Consider the following 17,615-nt stretch of genomic DNA (forward strand, 5'->3'; position numbering starts at 1 on the left):
ATCATGCCCTGTATACAGACCTCAATAACTAAATCTGAAGTTTACATGAAATAAGCAATTATGCTATTTATTCATTATTGGATTGCTCAATCCAACAAATTTCCAATCCAACAAATCATGCCAGGAAAACAGCTATGGTCCCAGTTTATCAAAAAAATGTAGGTGACTGCACAAGAACAATCTCCCTGGTTGACCATTTTTACATTATAGTGGTCAGAGATGTCTGTGGGTGCTATGGATGAATGGAAGATATTCAATCAGGTCAGTTCCACTCAGATATAAACATTCAGGGTTGTAACATGTTGCTAAATTGCTGATCAATGGAAGAAGATGGGGCCATGTTTGGTGCCATTTTTGCTATGTAATCAGACATACCATCTTCCATGCCGCTCTTCTCTATAGTATACGGTGTACCCTTTTTTTCAAAGGTCAGGAATAACAAGACTTTGTTTAGTAAGAAAAACATATTCAGGTCAATTCAATATCAAACGCCACAAGATCTATATTTTGAGCAAATTGTGACCTTTACTCACAGATACGATTGTCAACAGGCAACATTATCAAAGTCATTAAATGTTCAAGTCAAGTAGTAGACAGTACCTGCAGAGACAGATCCCCAAATTATTGGAAATGTACAAGTAGGCAGATTTGTATTATTAATCAGTGCTTCTGTTTTCTGCTGCTCCATGTCTTGGACATTATTCTGTAGTAGACTGAAAATAGGTCAGGGATCTGAGACTAATATCCTGTAGAGAAGGTGTTTTCCTAACACAAACTTTTCTGAATAAATTAAGGCAATAAATTACAGCAACATAAAAGAGGAATTCTGTCCCACTTAGAGCAGTCTCAATCTTGTAAAGAGCTGGACATGTGCCTGTTTGGAAAGGAGATTCTTGTAGTTTCATGAGGTTAGTTAATCAGAGGTGGTTGGCACCAAATGTCCTACATAAGAGTTGACCCTTTGGGCAGACGAATTGCCAGAGCTTCGCTTCAAGAGTTTGTTGACCATGTCTCGACAGCAGCTCTTGTACTGGTTCCGTAGTAAGCAATACACAAATGGATCTGATAAAGCCTTGCTGTAAGCTAAGTATCGGCTTATGATGCCCCATTGAGGACTTATGGTGGTGGGAGAGGAAATTTCGACCAACCTGTAAAGTAAACAAAAAGTTTGTTTGTTACATTCTCCAAAATTCTGACATCATGTGAGCATTAAACACATAAGGCAATATAAGAGTATTGTTAAGAAAATAGTCCAAGAATAAGTCAGCTAGTGATGGCCCAACATGATATATAGACTACATTCCTATATAGCGATTCGAGTTTACAAAAATACTTCAAAGGTGAACTCATCAATATGTAGAAAGGTGATGGTAATCCCATTACTATATGTTCAATATCTTAGACAGATGCAACAATAATGCCAGTACCATTTGTTCACTTGTTTGAATGGGCAGGGTGGTTTTGACCAAACCATACCTATCTAGGTTTTAGATATAGCTTCTATTTCACTGATAAAATGTCACAAAAAAATTCCCTCTTCACAGCAAGAAATGCAGTTTACATAAACAACAGGTTATACTAGGACACACAAAAACCTTTAGGCATTAAAATGAATGAACAGTCACTAGATGGTGTTTGCAGGTTCTCAGATGGTGCTTGTGTGGGTTTTCTCCAGATATTTTGGTTTCCTCCCACATCCCAAAAACATGCAGTTATGTTAATTGGCTTCCCCCAAAATTGACCTTGAACTGTACTAATGACATATGACTATGGTAGGGACTTTAGATTGTGAGCCCCTATGAGTGACATAACTATGGACCTTGTAAAGCGCTGCATAATATGTCAGCGCTTTATAAATACTGTGTAATAATTATTAATAATGACAATAGTACCAGTCCTGCCCACTTTTTTTTGCCAGACTATTCAAACCCTCCCATTCAGGGCCTAGCTGAGCCAATTACTCTCCTTGAGATAACACAGAATCGGGGAGAACAACTTTGAATTTCTGACATGAATAGCTTTTCACTTTTTAATCAGATAAATGTAGCAAATAGGAGAAGTTCATTGAGTTAACATACACCTAAAATAAAATACCAGCCCATATTCTAACTGGAAATGACCATTTGCATCCAAACAAAATATCCAAAAACTAAAATAATATTAATCTGCAGCTACTTCTAATGTCTAAAACAATACAATAACATGAATCCAGATTAATAGACTTGCTAATCGTACCTACATTGTATACCAATAGCACATTTGTATCAGCCATAACATAAAAGAAATCAGCTCCGAGAATACATAAGCAAGCATGAACTATTTTCTAGGGCAAACAATTGTTATTTGGAATGAACATCGACAAAGGCTCTCAGTTAGCATAGGTCTCCAGTGTAAAATGTGCATAATTTACACGTGATTAGGGAACTACCTAACTAACCTATTATGTTATCTATAAGGTCAGCTGTCATCACTCATAGTTGACCCTTCTATCCGCTGCTAGGGGCTGTTATGAGTAATACCTCCTTGCTGTTATGCTCCAGAACTGGCACCACATAAAGGAACTGATCTTTGCCATGCTACAACACTGGGTAGGGTTCACAGACTGGGTAATATTTGAAGACCTGCTCATTAGACATTTATACCAAGGACCAGAAATGCTATGAACCTTTCTGATACTTAGGAAAACATACTCTTGGCAATCCAGTACAAACATTTATAGAGGTGCACATTGGCTTAAGGGTGTGCTAAAAAAAACAGCACCCTCAGTTGTCATCTACGGTGGTTTGAATGTAAATGCAGCTTGCCTTGGAAGACCGACTCCTCCAGACTGACTCCTACCCATTAAGGCATTTTGCGACGGCCATTCGGCCTAATCCGGACATAAGAGGTGTTCAGACATATAACGTGGAACATAAAATCATGGTATTTGCAGATTATGTAGTTTTGGCGATGACTTTCCCGGTGGTATCACCCCCTAATTTATGCTCCATATTGTCAGCGTTTGCCCAATTTTCTGGGTTTTTGGTTAATGACACCAAATCAAAAGCCCTCAATATATCTTTGCCAGATCAGGTTGTTTCGTCACTGAAACTCAGTTTCAGTTTTCAATGGTTGGATGTTATTCTGTATTTGGGAGACAATATTCCCTTTAAAATTATCTTCCCTGTATCAGGTGAATTATCCTCCTTTATTTAAGGAACTTTCCACACTGTTACTGAACATTTCCCATTTCCTGGATAGGCAAAATAGATGCAGTCAAAATTACCTATTTACCCAAGATACTATATATTTTTTGCACTTTGCCAATTCCTGTTACGACCCATGCTCTTCGTCTGGAGCAAAGGAAAATCCTGAATTTTATCTGGCACCCTTGTAAACCGAGGGTTCTGGAGAGAACACTGTATCTCCCAAAGTTTTCGGGTGATCTCTCTGTCCCTAATCTCCACAGATATTTTTTGGCTGCCCAGTTGGCTCCTTTGGTGGCTCTTCATGGCACTGGGGAACTGCCTTTTTGAGCTTGATTCTATGAAGCTGAATTCCCCTCAACATTGATTTATAATTTGTTGTGGCTCCCGGCATCCCAGAGACGACTAATAGAAGATCCCATTTTATCTTTTGTATTGGATATTTGGGATAGGATGAAAAACTCTGCTGCATTGATTTCCACACCCACCCCATTATTTGGGGAATTGGGCTGCTCTCTATTTGCTTCGAGTGTTGACAACCCTCAGGCATTTGCATGGTGGGCAAATAGACTAGTTTGCCATGTTTATGACCTACTTACCTTTTCTGGAATTAAGTCCTTTGGGTATCTGAAAGAACACTGGTCCCTCCCTGATAGGGAACTTTTCTATTATTGGAAGATAAGACACTACAATAAACTGGGAGATTACAAAGGCAACCCCCTGACTTTGTCAACTTTTAAATCCTACTGTCTGAGAAACCCCCAGTCAGCGGGCTTGGTGTCTTACCATTATAGCACTTTAGTAACAGCTAAGCCTCAGGCTTTGTCTTATCAGGCTAAGTATGAATCTGACCTGGGGTCCACCCTCCTAGCCGAGGATTGGGAAGCAATCTGGCAGGTGGTTTCTTCTTGTTCCTTGAATGTCCTTACTCAAGAGAATGCATATAAAATGTTGTTCTGTTGGTACATGGTTCCGGTTAGGATTGCCAAATTTGTTCCAGGGAATCCCCCTAGGTGTTTCAGGGGTTGCGCGGCCGAGGGTACTTTCCTCCACATATGGTAGGAATATTCTGTGGTCAAGCGATTGTGGACCTGGGTGTATAACCACCTGCGCACTGTATTGCAAATTACCATACACAAGAATCTATGGGAGCTATTATTACATAGACCTACATTACATACCAACAAACTGATCTGCCATTTATTTCTGGCAACCAGGTTGGTGATCGCTTCTGCCTGGAGGAAACCCTCCTTGAATTTTGCAGCTGTCATTGCTAGAGTCATGGATAGATGACTGCTGTTGTTGGAGATGCCCTTCCAGGTTTGTATAAGGTGTGGACCATATTTCTACACTCATCTTGGACACTAGACTTATATCTGTGTTGTGTATATTATTTATAATGTGTGTAACATGACCTTCTGACATTTGTCATGTACGTTTTTGTGTATTTGTTTTTCCTTTTTGTTTTCTGCCTGTCTGTTCCGTATTGTTTTGCAATTATTTGTTTTCTTAAAACTTTTCTTGAAGACTTGGTTAAAAATGTATTAAAACAAAAAAAGTAATTAGCATGTTAATTTGCTGGAGGGGGGACCAGAGCTTTATAACCATTGACAGTCAGTTGAAGGCATGATGTGCTGGACTCCTTACCCAAGCTGAGCACTAAGACAGATCAAGAGGAGATGCCCACACAGACAGTTGGATCCTGTCCGAGGGCATTCTATGAGTGCAGGGTGTTATGGACCTGCCCCCGGAAGGGGTGACCACAATACCCTGCACTCACACTGTAATGATGCATCAAAGACCACCCACCAAACGCGAAGACCCAAAGAGATAGAGGACACTGCTTAACTTTTTGTTTCATAAGCAGAAAATTCACACAAGGAGGTGTGGATAGGTGAAGATTCAGGCTCAGTAGGTGGAGAAGAGAACTCTAGGGACGAGTCTGGAGATGAGCTTTAAGCTCTATAAAATCTAGGCATCAATGGCTATCTCTTTGTTACAAATGATGTTTCTATTTATAGTTATCAATAACATTATGTTCCAAGCTCAAATAACTGCTTGAGCCCATCACTACACTGGTACATAAAGCTCTTTTGTTGAAAAATACTTTGGAAAATGCTGTGGTATTTTGTATGTACATCATTATGTTTCAATGGCCATTTAGAGGGAATATAATTAGAAATAATAGAGACATAGCTGGCATAATGCAATCGTTATGTGCAAGTGTGGGGATGTAGGCTCATGCATTTAGGTGTCTGTGCTGTAGATGATTTGAGATAAATATATTGTAATTATGTAACTAAAATTAAAAAAAACCTATAAAGCCAGATTTAGCTATATCATTCATTCTGTTTACTTCTACAAGAACCAAATAATATCAATATTTAATAAAAATTCTGCTGCTGAGGTAGAGATTTTTGGGGATAAATGATGGCTGACTGTAGTGGGGAATGGAGATTATTGTACTTAAAGGATATTTAGAACATTCTGCAGATCAGGTCCGTGTCAAGCAGGGACTGTAGTTTTAGTGTTAAACAGTCCTTATCAATGTTTTGCTGTCAGTAGGGCTCATTGTACTACATTATTACTTCTAGAATGTAAGCTCTTCTGGGCAGAGTCCCCCCTCCTCCTGCGTCATTGTCTGTATTTGTCTGTCATTTTTCAACCCCTATTTAATGTACAGTGCTGTGTAATATGTTGGCACCATATAAATCCTTTATAATAATAATAATTAATATTGCAAAAGCAGCATATATGACAGCAAACATTAAGGAGCACTGTTGCTGGTGGTGGCCTACACATTATATATCCCACTGCCAGTGATCCTTCCTCTGGTTTTAGAAGGCTGCTCTTGATACTACATGTGTGCACCATATTTCACTTTTTCCTATGGGATAACTATACTCATGGTGGCCTCCAGTGTTCCCTGGAGTACAGCCTACCCATATGAAAATAATAAGACCATAGCACCTATGTGTAGTATAAAAAAGAGCCAGGCAGGACTATATAAAAACATCACAGGGAGGAAGGGAAGGACTTCCAGAGTTTCTTTCTGTGTCTTGTAGAGACCATTTTGTATTTGTCATACACTCATCAGTAGATTTCACATTTATTGTATATTGCTCCATATGGCACAGAATATGGAGAACAAGGTTAGATCTCTCACATGACTGTCACAGGAACACCAAAAATGTATTTGGTGTTCAGCCGTTACTATTCTATTATGTTACTACTAATATTCCATTGTATTACTATTCTGTAGGAGGGATGCAATGACAGCACCCAATGGGGAAATAACTGGGTTCCTGTGGAGATACTAAAGCAGATTTTTATTCACACTGGCAAGTTTTTGAATTCTTTGCATTTGTGATATGTTTCTGTAAACACTGGCAAAGATAAAAGAATGCTTTAATAGGGTGCTCTTCCGGAGTAACTGCTGAGACTGGCCTTGTACAAATCTCACATTCTTTCATTAGTTTTCAACAGGAACAAAGCATTGCATCTCTTCGAGATGAAGGCTCATTATGTCTGCCATCATTTACCCCAAGAAACAAGCCACAACAAGAACAAGAACTATGGTGGTAGCAATTTTACATTTCTTAGGCCTTTCTTAGGCCTGGGGAAAGCATAACAACCACAAAGTAGGTTTGGGAGAACTCTTAGAAACTAGTAAATGGTTTCTATGCCTCGCTGGTAATGTGAACCCATAGCTGCTGATTGGCAGTGTCAAAGCTCTTTGCACACAATACTGTCTGTAGGAAATACAAATGAAATGAAAGATTTAGTTGGTCAGGTTGGAAAACCAGGCATTCTTCCAAGGAAAACCTGAACTACACATTTTAATCATATTCATATTGCAGCAATATTCTACTGTGCTTATCAGCATACCTTCTAGGTCAGTTCTTCCCTGTAGAGATTACAGCCTGATGACCATACCAGAGAAATTTAGGCACACACACAAAAACCAAGAAACCCGATCATCATATAAACATGGGTTGAACATACAAATCTCATTCAGATTGTTTTCCTGGCTCCATGTGAACTCAGGAGCCTAGCAAGGCAAAGTAGAGCCACTCACAAACACAAAACATACACACTCCATGCAGACTGTGTTCCTGGTACAAACACAGCAAATTAACAATTCACAAAAATCCATGCCAAACATACGTTCCCCGCACATACAGTAATTTGTGTGCCAAGAGACCTTAAAAACACAGCAATGCTGGAAAAAACAAACTTCATGTGGTTTCATTAATTGCAATGACTTCCCATTATTATTTGCCTCTGTGCTGAAAAATTCAGTGATTTCCTGTGAAGAGCCATACTAGCCAGCAGATGTGTCTGCATTTTCCCATTCTTTGCAAACAAATCCCTATATGTTCAGAATGACACAACTTTGTTCCAATATATACCACTGAAGTTACATTGTGTATACAATGTATAACATTAATGGGTTGATAAGTTACAGAGCGGTTTGCAAGGCTGATGAGCTCTTACCTGGTGATTACATAAGGAGTAAAACAAAGCAGAAATGTTCCAATAAACGTGATGATTTTCTTGGTGGCTCTTTGCCTTCTCCTTTTCTGCTCCTCCAGACATCTCTGCCTGACACTAGTGTACAAAGAATAAAAGATAAAATCAGATATTTGGGTATAGCCCATGAAGCAGTACTGTTTACAAACCAAAAGACATGCAAAGGATGCAGTTGTACCTCAGCTAACCATAGACATAGAGTGAAGGAACAATATGAGCAATCTATAGGGTCTATTCACATATATGTGCTGCACCAAGGATAACACGCTTTCCTGCAGCCACTTGGTGATGTGTTCAACATGCATTGTACAAAGCAGTGCCATTTATTTGTAATACCACCCAAAGAACATTCAAAGTACATTTTATTGTACTATAGTTCTTTATGTTGGGCTCCCAAAAATATTGCAGGTACAATAACAGTGTTGGACTATTGTGGAGTATAGGTCAGCCCAATCACATAAATAGATTGTACTAACACCGCGCATGGTGACGTGTAGACATGTTCATTAAGCACATATATGTAATCTAGTTCTTGGGAAAAAGCATGTGTGTGATACCTATGTGTGTTACCAAAAAAGAGAGTCCAGGGGGTTCCATACACAGTATCTGCGCCAATTACTTAAACAGTGCATAATACTATTACTCTTTGCAGAGTAAGGTATCCCATACCAACCATCAGATTTTGCTTTTTGCTGCTTATGGCGATACTCTCCAGTTCTAGAATATCTTCTAATTATCCTTCCTAACCAGAGGCAAATTAAAGAGAGAATAGTGTTTTAGGCAGCTTTGGCCTCCCACTATTGTCTATACTGGTATATAATGGTCTGATCAGATCAGATATAAGTAAATCCCACTATGTGAAGTGGCTGGTGGGTGTAGAGCTTTGATCAACTGAACTATTACCCTGGGTTATGGGACCCCTGGATCCCAATGCACTCCTCATCCACTAGACTGTAAGCTCCTGTGCAGGTTGCTTTGTGGATGACCCAGCTATGGTCCCAATAGTACTGCGGAGATCTAAGGCCAACAAATGACTCTTTTCCAAATGTATGCATAGATTGACAAAGCTGGTAAGCATTACCATAGAGAAAGCCAAACTGCTTTTCCAATTGGCAGTAGCCTCTGAACTGCTTAGCAAGACTATTATTTTATCTGCAAAATTCAAATGACTAAACCTCCACTAATCAAATCCAGGGGATTTTTGTGTGAAAAAGCTTTGCAATTTTTGTTTGAACATGAAATAAAACCTGCTGTTGTTTTGGAAATGCTTGTTGTCTGGCTGCTGTTTTGGTCCAATGGCTTTAAAACTTTTTAGGATGTTGGCATAGAGTAATTATGCCAGGCCACATGAAGCTAGGAGTGCCAGCCCACCAGCCCACCTGTCCAATCAGGTCTCCGAAATGTTGACTTTAAAATCATGCAAGTTTCAATTTGAATAAAGAAAGCAGATAACTACTATGTCCATCAGGAATCCCAAAGACATTTATGCCAAGAACCTCCACCATGGTTACAGGTTATCAGATAACCTCTATGCATATCCAAACAATGGCCTGAAAATGGATATATAGGGTGATGTTATGGTGCTACCATGAGAACATAATCTTCCTCCAGCCATTGTGATGTATTGGGGTTATAAAGGTTCCTTATACAAATGTCCTCTTTCCTTTGGCAACCATACTTCATTTGTCATTAGTCTTTGTATAATAAATAAAGTCTAAAACCAGGAGCATGGACGTGGGCTATTCAAACTAATCCTGTGATTAATAAATGAGTTGAAATTGAACATTTAACTTCATTAACTGAATTTACAATGCTCAACTTTTCTAGGTAATGTCTAACTAGGACCATTCCTCTCCCATCTCCCAAGCTTCCTTATAAGACCACCTATGATATCAGGAAGGCTAGGGAGGTGGGAGGGGGCAGGGTTTTTTCGGCATCTTGTGCAAAATTTGCATTCCCTAATTTGTGACAGGTACACTTGTGTGTCACAGTCCATGTCACAGTTTCCAGAAACAAAATGGCATAGTAAAAGATCTCAGAAGCTTCTTTTGCAGAGGAACTACTAGTCCCAGCTTGTCTTATTAGCAGGACCTGGAAGAGCTTGCAGTCTTCCATTGTAAAATACATTAAAGCCTCATTTTTATACCTATATTTTATATATAGAATCCAATACATCTGGAACACTCCTCTACAAAATCAGCCGGCATGCAGGACATTTCAATTATACAACAGTTTTGGAAAGCAGTGATTCAATATAACACAAAATAACAGTTTTGCTGTACAAACATTCTAGTGTTCCATAAATGGGTTCAGAAAGTTGAACCTGTTACATGCACAAATTCTGCTTCCTCCTCAGTAATTGTGTAAAATGGATGATTAACACAGCTCCACTTAATACAAGTCTATGGGTCGGTTCCAACTCATCTGAACACAACTGATTCTATAAAAGGTTGTATTGCCAGTTCAACTCCAGGCAAATTATGTTTCAGTTCTGGATAGGGAGGGGAAGACAAGTTTTTTATTTGGGACCCATTGAGAGAATGCTCCTCACTTCTTGTCCTTGTGAACACTGGCATGAGGAATAGGGAGTGCAGGTGTCATATGGATGGGTAAAAATGGACAACAAGGAGAAAGAAGAAAGAAGAAGAAAGTCACATTTTAACCCTTCCTATTGAAAATCTGTTTTTGTCCCTATTAAATCCCAATATTATTACACAATATTTATCCCATCTTTTCCTGTCCTGACTACAGCTACTCCTGCACATTCCTGAGTGCCCCATATATATGCATATATATCTGCATATTTATATATTACATGAGGTGCACCCATCTGATAATGTATACCAGCAAATATGTATGGAAATCCTGGATCAATATGACAATGAAATAATAAACTTTCCCTCCCAGGTCTATCCATTGACCCCCCAAGGTCTGCAAACTCTGCAGGTTCTATATAACCATGATGGAAGGAATCTCCAGCAGAAAATACCTGGGGTGAAGGTCCACCAAGAGCACCAGAGTCTGCATTGTGATCACATCAATCCTCCTGCAATGGGAACGAGCTACCTTCAGTACTTGCAGGTAAGTGACACACAGTACCAAGAAGGACAGCAGATAGCTGAGAAGATGGAAAAGCACAATGAAAGCCATGAAGGAGTCTTCCTCCTGAGGTTCCTTGTTATGGAGGGTGCAGGATCCATACACCTGGTGGAAGCCCACCCATGACAGGCACAGGGCCACTGTGGGGAAGGACAAGGAATGGATCCAGCAGTAGAGGAGGATAAGGGCAGCATCTTGGTATCTCATCTTAGAATGGTAGCTGAGAGGGAAGACCACAGCCACCCATCGGTCAATGCTCAGGGCAGCCATGCTTAACATTGAGTTGCTGGTCAGGAAAGTTTCCAAGAAGCCCACTGCCCTGCACAATCCTTCACCCCCAGGTCTGTGGCCACGAATAACCCCTGCCAGGGTGAGTGGCATGTTGATGACAGTGAGCAGAAGGTTGCAGAGGGTGAGATTGAGGGTGAACAAGCCTGGTACCTGGCCACGGATGTCTGGGCAGCTCAGGAAGCAGATCAGCACCAAACCATTGGACAGCAAAGCAGCCAGAATCATCAGAACCACCAGGGAGCAGCCAACGACCCCCCATAGCTCCATCCCTGGAGCCCCCCAAGGCTAGGCATGCTTCAATCCACAGATCATGGCTATCCTCCTCCTGGGTGGCAGCGATCTCAAGTCGTAGCGATTCATCCACTGTCTGCACAGGTGAGCAGCTCTATGTCACCGACAGATTACACATGGAGCCTATTGTGCACACAAAAAATGGGGAGGGGAGGAAGGGTTTAATATAGAAAAATGCTTCTTCCTTTGAGCAGAGAAGATCCCAGTGCCAGGAGCTCAGGATGAGATGGGGGATGGCACACCCTGCCTCCTAGGATGCTGGGCATTCATCTCACTGCTTGCTTTAGGTTAATGTAGTGCAGGATCTAATAATGTCTGTGCAGGGTCCAATATATAGTCAGTGCAGGGTCCAATTATGTCAGTGCAGGGTCCAATATATAGTCAGTGCAAGATCCAATAATGTAGTGCAGGGTCCAATAATGTCAGTGCAGAATCCAATAATGTCAGTGCAGGATTCAATAATGTCAGTGCAGGATCCAATAATGTCAGTGCAGGATGACAGGCACAAGTAGGCAGATGGTCCTCTGTCAGCTGTTGTGATCAGAGCAAAAAAAAGGGACCTGTGAGCAGAAAATGATGGGAGCTGAAAGTGCAATTTTCACTGCTGTCATCCCTTCCTCATCACTTGGAGAGGCTGTAGGATAAAACAAGTACAGTATGTGCCTAGCAGAGTGGTAAATCATATCTAAAGAATAACGAATATCTCAAAGTCAAAACTTTATCTGTTCATGTATTAATAAAGATTCAAATTCACTTCCATTCCTACCCATTCTTTTTCCTATTTAATGTACAGCACTGCATAATATGTTGGTGCTATATAATTCCTGTTTAATAATATTAATGAACCATGTCCAAACTGGCAGTGAGGTTTTGGTGCAGTTACCGCATTTTTACACCCCAAACCAACAAAGCGGTAGAGGTAGCCAAGCTGCTGGTAAAGGGCCAGTCGCTAGGAGCCACATGGTAACCACTGTTGGTCTGAACAAGATCTAAATAAGGAGAAACTTTTCAAAGTTACCATAACAAGTGGTTTTAGTGACAATTACATTTTTTTAAGATATATAGAATAGAGTTAGAGGTAGAGAGAATAGAGAGAGATTGAGAGAATATGTTTCTCAGTGGCGGACACAAACAGCCATTAAGTACCCCAACCATTTTCTCCTTTTGAAAACAAGTTGATGGGCATGGAACATATACATTTTAAAACAAGTCAGCATTGGCAGATTGCTGTTTTTGCTGATTGCATGCTTTTTCCAGGTTGAGAAAGTAGTGAAGGAAGGATAGGTATGATGGCCCCAGATTAAGCAGATTAAGCAGCCCATCTTTGATTTACAAAGGGATTGGCATTTCTTTGAAACTGGACACTGCAATAGGGGGCATGTACCAATGCAAGAAAAAAATATACTGCACAGTGGGGGGGGGGGGGGGGTTATTTCATGCAGCTTCAAGGACAACTTTATAAAATCCTCTAACTGATATGCTTGGAGCATACCATAAAGCTTTATGTGGTGTTACAGGACAATACATAATTAACTATAAAAGTTATTCTTTCACATTAAACTTGGCTGACAAAGCGCCGCAGCACCCCATTTTTATTCATCTTAGTTTGAAAACAAGGCATTAGCAGCGATACAAGCTATTGTTCTCTGAGGCTGCTCCTGTTCATGCTGATGCAAAACTATCCTGCCATTGGTCAATTTTTAAAACAAACACTCTCATTAGGAACATAGAGACTACAAATGATACAGCAGTGTAAAATTGGCCAGGAGCAGGAATTTAATGAGCAAATCTAAGCCCAAATTTAGTAGAGACATAAGCCCCGGTTTACTAAAGTTCTCCAAGGCTGGAGAGAATACACTTTCATCAGTGAAGCTGGGTAATCCAGCAAGCCTGGAATGGATTTCCTAAATCATTAGCTATTTGTTAGCAAATGTTTTCAATCCTGGACCAGATCTATTTCAGGTTGCCGAATCACCCAGCTTCACTGATGGAAGTGTATTCTCTCCAGCCTTGGAAAACTTCAGGGCCAAAGAGAGCAGGCAGGGATATTACTAAAGGAATTAAGATACTGCAGAGGATACAGTGGTGTAAAATTGGAATGCAGCAGGATAGATTTATTAAAAGATAACAAGCTTAACTAGTGTATACCTAACATTTATTTTTAATTTGGGGACACTTTTACTTATACTATGTCACTGATATAACTCATGCTGGTTTAGGTGTGCACTGTTCTTGTACTCAGTTTTTTTTTTTGTTTCAAACTATGCATTTGTGTGCTGCAAAAATAAAGGGGACTCTCAGGACTGATAGCCAATAAATGAATGCTGCATATTAAGCACCTAAAAACATAAAAGAGAAATTCCAAAATAACTGAAAACCCCAAAACACCACTTCTGGTCAGGTGCCCAAAGAGCTAGCAATCAGCATTAAAGAACAATTTCTTACTGACCATTATCTCTCCCTAAGCAGTTTGTCATCTTTCCCTATATATTCCCTGAAAGCAGAATTCCACTGGCACCATGGCTGCCCTGTGACCCTTATTATAATATCCAAAAGCCATCTTATTAGCTCCAATAATCCTGCTGGCCAGAGTTAATAAACTATGCAATATACTATGGCTTAAAAAATACTATACCACAATACACAAGCAATAATTCAAGATTATTGGTTTTGCTCAAATTTAACCCATTCTGCACTGTATTGCAGTTCATTGGAGTCACAATAGAATGAAGAATATCATGTGCATTTCAGGTACATAATGAGGTCTATTTATAAAGATGTGAATCGAACATTCACTGAACCATTCTCTGGTGTTGAATCTTCCCGGTTTATGTGTTTTAATGGCAGTAATTGATTCTCCACCAGAGAATGTCTCAGGGAATATCATATTTATGGCTTTATAAATAGACCCCATATGTTATGGAACAAAAAAAGCAACAACATTTTTAAAAGCCTTAATTATAAACAGCTGACAAGACTGTATTATAAAACACATGCAAAAAATTAGAGTTAGCTTATGAGATTCACTGAAGTGGAAAGTAAGGTGGGGAAGGGAATCATACCCTACCTGACATAACCTTACTAGAGTATAAAAAATGACAGATGAAGCTGGCAGGTTGGCATATGCTACTTTACATTGCACAATTCTCTTTGCTTCACTTGTACAGTATTGGTTTAGTTGAATGTGGCCTTAAAAACATAAAAAGTCTATTAAATTTAAGCCACTATCATTCCATTTTCACTTTCATCTAAGTTTTCATAAGGACACTCTAATTCATATAATGAATTTATAGACATGAGTTCCTTTTCTTGGACTGCTATGTTCCTCTGATTCTGAGATGTCACATCATGTCAGCACAATGTCACACAGAACCCACACACTGTAGTGTCATACATCGTTACACTTCATGGTATAAATATCCGAGTGTCACTGAATCATTAGTGCATGCTGCAACACATTTAACATTTTACATTTAAACCTCAATATGAAAGGAAACTAGTTTAAAACTGGTAACTCCATACTGATGCCATTAACATAAATGTAGAGTTTGTAGATACAAATACAGAATTCACATAAGGTTAATTCCAAGTGATTGAATGTGAAACACTTTTTACATTTAAAGCTTCAGCAAGATATAGCATCTGTCCTTTGCTCCCCAACCCGATGGTCCCTTACTCCACCCAGCAAAGAACAGATATAGGTTGAAAAATACATAAGTTCATCAAGTTCAACCATTATAGAAATAAATATATTACAAACCAGCATATCCCTTTTCCATCGTTGTATTTCAGTTCTTTTAGTCATTTAGGCTAAGCATCAATTATAGCCATTACTTAGGGCAGTCTTAAAGAGGGTGATGTGAGGTCTTCAGGAAGCTACCACCACCCACCTGCTCCTTTACTCCCAGCCTTGCCCTTCCTGTTTTGTATAAAGAAGAACATAGGCCCAGTTGTGATCCAATAGCTCAATAGGCTTGATTTATTGAAGATATCCAAGACTGGAGACCATTTACCATCATGAGAGAACCGGAGAGATTCAACAAACCTGGAATGGATTTCTTAAAAATCCAACCCTTAATTATTTGCAAATATTTTCAATCCTGGACTAGATTTTTTTCCTGTTCTCACATGGTAGCCTATCTTCTTCAGGCTCTGACACCATTAAAAAAGTGTCCCAATGTATCCAAAAATAGGATATGTAATACAAATTGAAATATTTTATTTAAAAATATAATTTGCATGTTGATGAAGGGGGAAAACTAAGGAGAGAAAATATTGGCAAACCAAACTTTAGCCTTTATATGTATGGCATTTGGTCCAACCACAGGGGTCATAGTCATAGTCAGGTTTTTAAAAAAATACCTAAATCCCTGAGGAAGGGAATAACCTTGGAAATGTGTTGTTGTTTTTTTGTATGCAAGTTCAACCAATAAAACTTCTTATGTTTGAAGCACTCACTTTTTGGGGACCTTTCATGAGTTGAGCAGACACTAGGTGATCATTCCTACACTATTCTGATCTATTTAAGGTTAGAGATGTCTGCACCAAAAACTGAACATAATAACACATTTTTGAAGAGTAACACTTTTTTTTTAGTTTTAGTTTTCAGTTACTAGTTTGGTGACAATTACACTGTGGTTGTGGTAGCTACAGCAATATTTTTTTTGTTTTAATTTTTTTTTCTGTTGAAAGCATGGTGAATGGTAAAGGAAAACTATTTCTACATCATTGCTACAATTTTGTGACCTAGCTTAGCCTGGCACAGGGTCACTTTATTATAAAAGTGTTGCCTCTCATTATGGTGCCCACCATGGCTGTGGTCCATATCACTCATCTTTGAATGCTTTTGTGGGCAAAAAAGCCCTAACTAGATTCACCTAATTGAATTAATTCAGCAGAACATTCATTGAGGTGCCCCAATTGGTCCAGTCATTTTGTGCAGAGCTGTCTGCTGAGATGAGTTTGATCCTGAGTGAATGATATCACAAGAACTCAGCTGTTGTCACTTGTATGCTGGGATGAAGCCTCTTGTCACGCTATGGTTGATGACCTTTTTCTGATGAAAGATTTCATGTAAATTAAAATGGCACCTTGGAATGCACTGAAACACTTGAGAAGAGACGCAGATGATCCCAAGTACCACTATAGTGTGGTTTATATATTCACAGTTACTATAAACTAATATTATTATCAATCCTATAATATGGCAACCCCAATTTAATGTACAGAGCTGCGTAATATGTTGGCACTTTATAAATACAGTTTGTTAATATTAATACTTTCATAAGATGTTTTCAATCTTTCCAAATGTCAAGCTTTCATTAAAGTGACATAAAAGGGTAGAGAAGCCTTTTGTTTTAATGATATTTATTGAAATTTTTTATATAAACATAGAAAAGACAGTAAAGACAGATACAGATATTTATACAGATATTTACAACAACAAAAACAAAAACAAAAAAAAAATAACATACAAAAAAAAAACACCAACATTAATAGTCAAGATACATACGAAACTGGATTATATATAAAATAAAAACAATACAAAAAGGAGACACTCGAGTTAGTAAGTATAAAAGAAAAACTCAAAATTATAAATGAAAAAGTCTACGATCAAAGGCATGCGCCTATGAAAGGCTATAAGAACACCTCTGTGCTTCTTAGTTGTTGAGGCATGATAGATCTGAGGATATTGTGTATGTATAAACTTAGGAGTAGAGGATATTGAGAAATGTGTCTCCTGCATACATACTACATCTATACAAGATGAGTGACAGTAATTAAACACTACTTTACGTTTAGAGGGTGAGTTGAGACCTTTGACATTAACAGACATTATACGCAGAGCCATACCAGAAACAGACCACTAGACAGAGCAATGCTTGCAAGCAACTTACTATACATGACTCGAGTATTACTGCAAATCCAGTACATATCAAAAAAACAAACAAAAAATAATAAAAAACAAAAAAACTTATTACAAGAAAAACATACAAAAGTAACCCAAAAAAAGGGTATAACAAAGGGGCTAAATATACCAAAAAACCCCTCCAAGAGCCCTTGGAGAGACATAGGTGTTGGAATTACTCAGCCTCCGTAACCAAACCTGAGAGACTTGAGCAGTCCAATAGAGGTGCATGTTACCAGCACTTGGGCTATAACTGGAACAGATATGCCTACAGAGAAATCCAAGGATAAACAGATGGTTCCGATCAT

At 39.0% G+C, this 17,615-nt stretch overlaps 1 protein-coding gene across 1 annotated transcript; it reads right to left on the bottom strand.

Moving 5' to 3' along the window:
- Positions 1-11,960, bottom strand: GPR26 (G protein-coupled receptor 26). The gene is made up of 3 exons (XM_072423987.1): positions 10,708-11,960; positions 7,683-7,796; positions 1-1,148 (listed from the first exon to the last, which is right to left on the bottom strand). Exons 1-3 carry the CDS (start codon positions 11,373-11,375, stop codon positions 914-916), a joined length of 1,017 nt encoding a protein of 338 aa, XP_072280088.1. The 5' UTR covers positions 11,376-11,960; the 3' UTR covers positions 1-913.
- Between the last annotated feature and the right edge of the window lie 5,655 nt (positions 11,961-17,615).

The sequence above is a fragment of the Pyxicephalus adspersus genome, chromosome 10 (genome assembly GCF_032062135.1).
Source record: "Pyxicephalus adspersus chromosome 10, UCB_Pads_2.0, whole genome shotgun sequence".
Taxonomy (NCBI): Eukaryota; Metazoa; Chordata; class Amphibia; order Anura; family Pyxicephalidae; genus Pyxicephalus; species Pyxicephalus adspersus.

What these genes read in the sequence shown, in the direction of transcription:
- GPR26 (XM_072423987.1), bottom strand. Translation starts at nt 11,375, where the DNA reads ATGGAGCTATGGGGGGTCGTTGGCTGCTCCCTGGTGGTTCTGATGATT. An exon ending in TTGGTGGACCTTCACCCCAG is followed by an intron (nt 7,797 to 10,707) that starts GTATTTTCTGCT and finishes TTTGTACACTAG; the next exon opens with TGTCAGGCAGAGATGTCTGG. An exon ending in ACTCCTTATGTAATCACCAG is followed by an intron (nt 1,149 to 7,682) that starts GTAAGAGCTCAT and finishes TTTACTTTACAG; the next exon opens with GTTGGTCGAAATTTCCTCTC.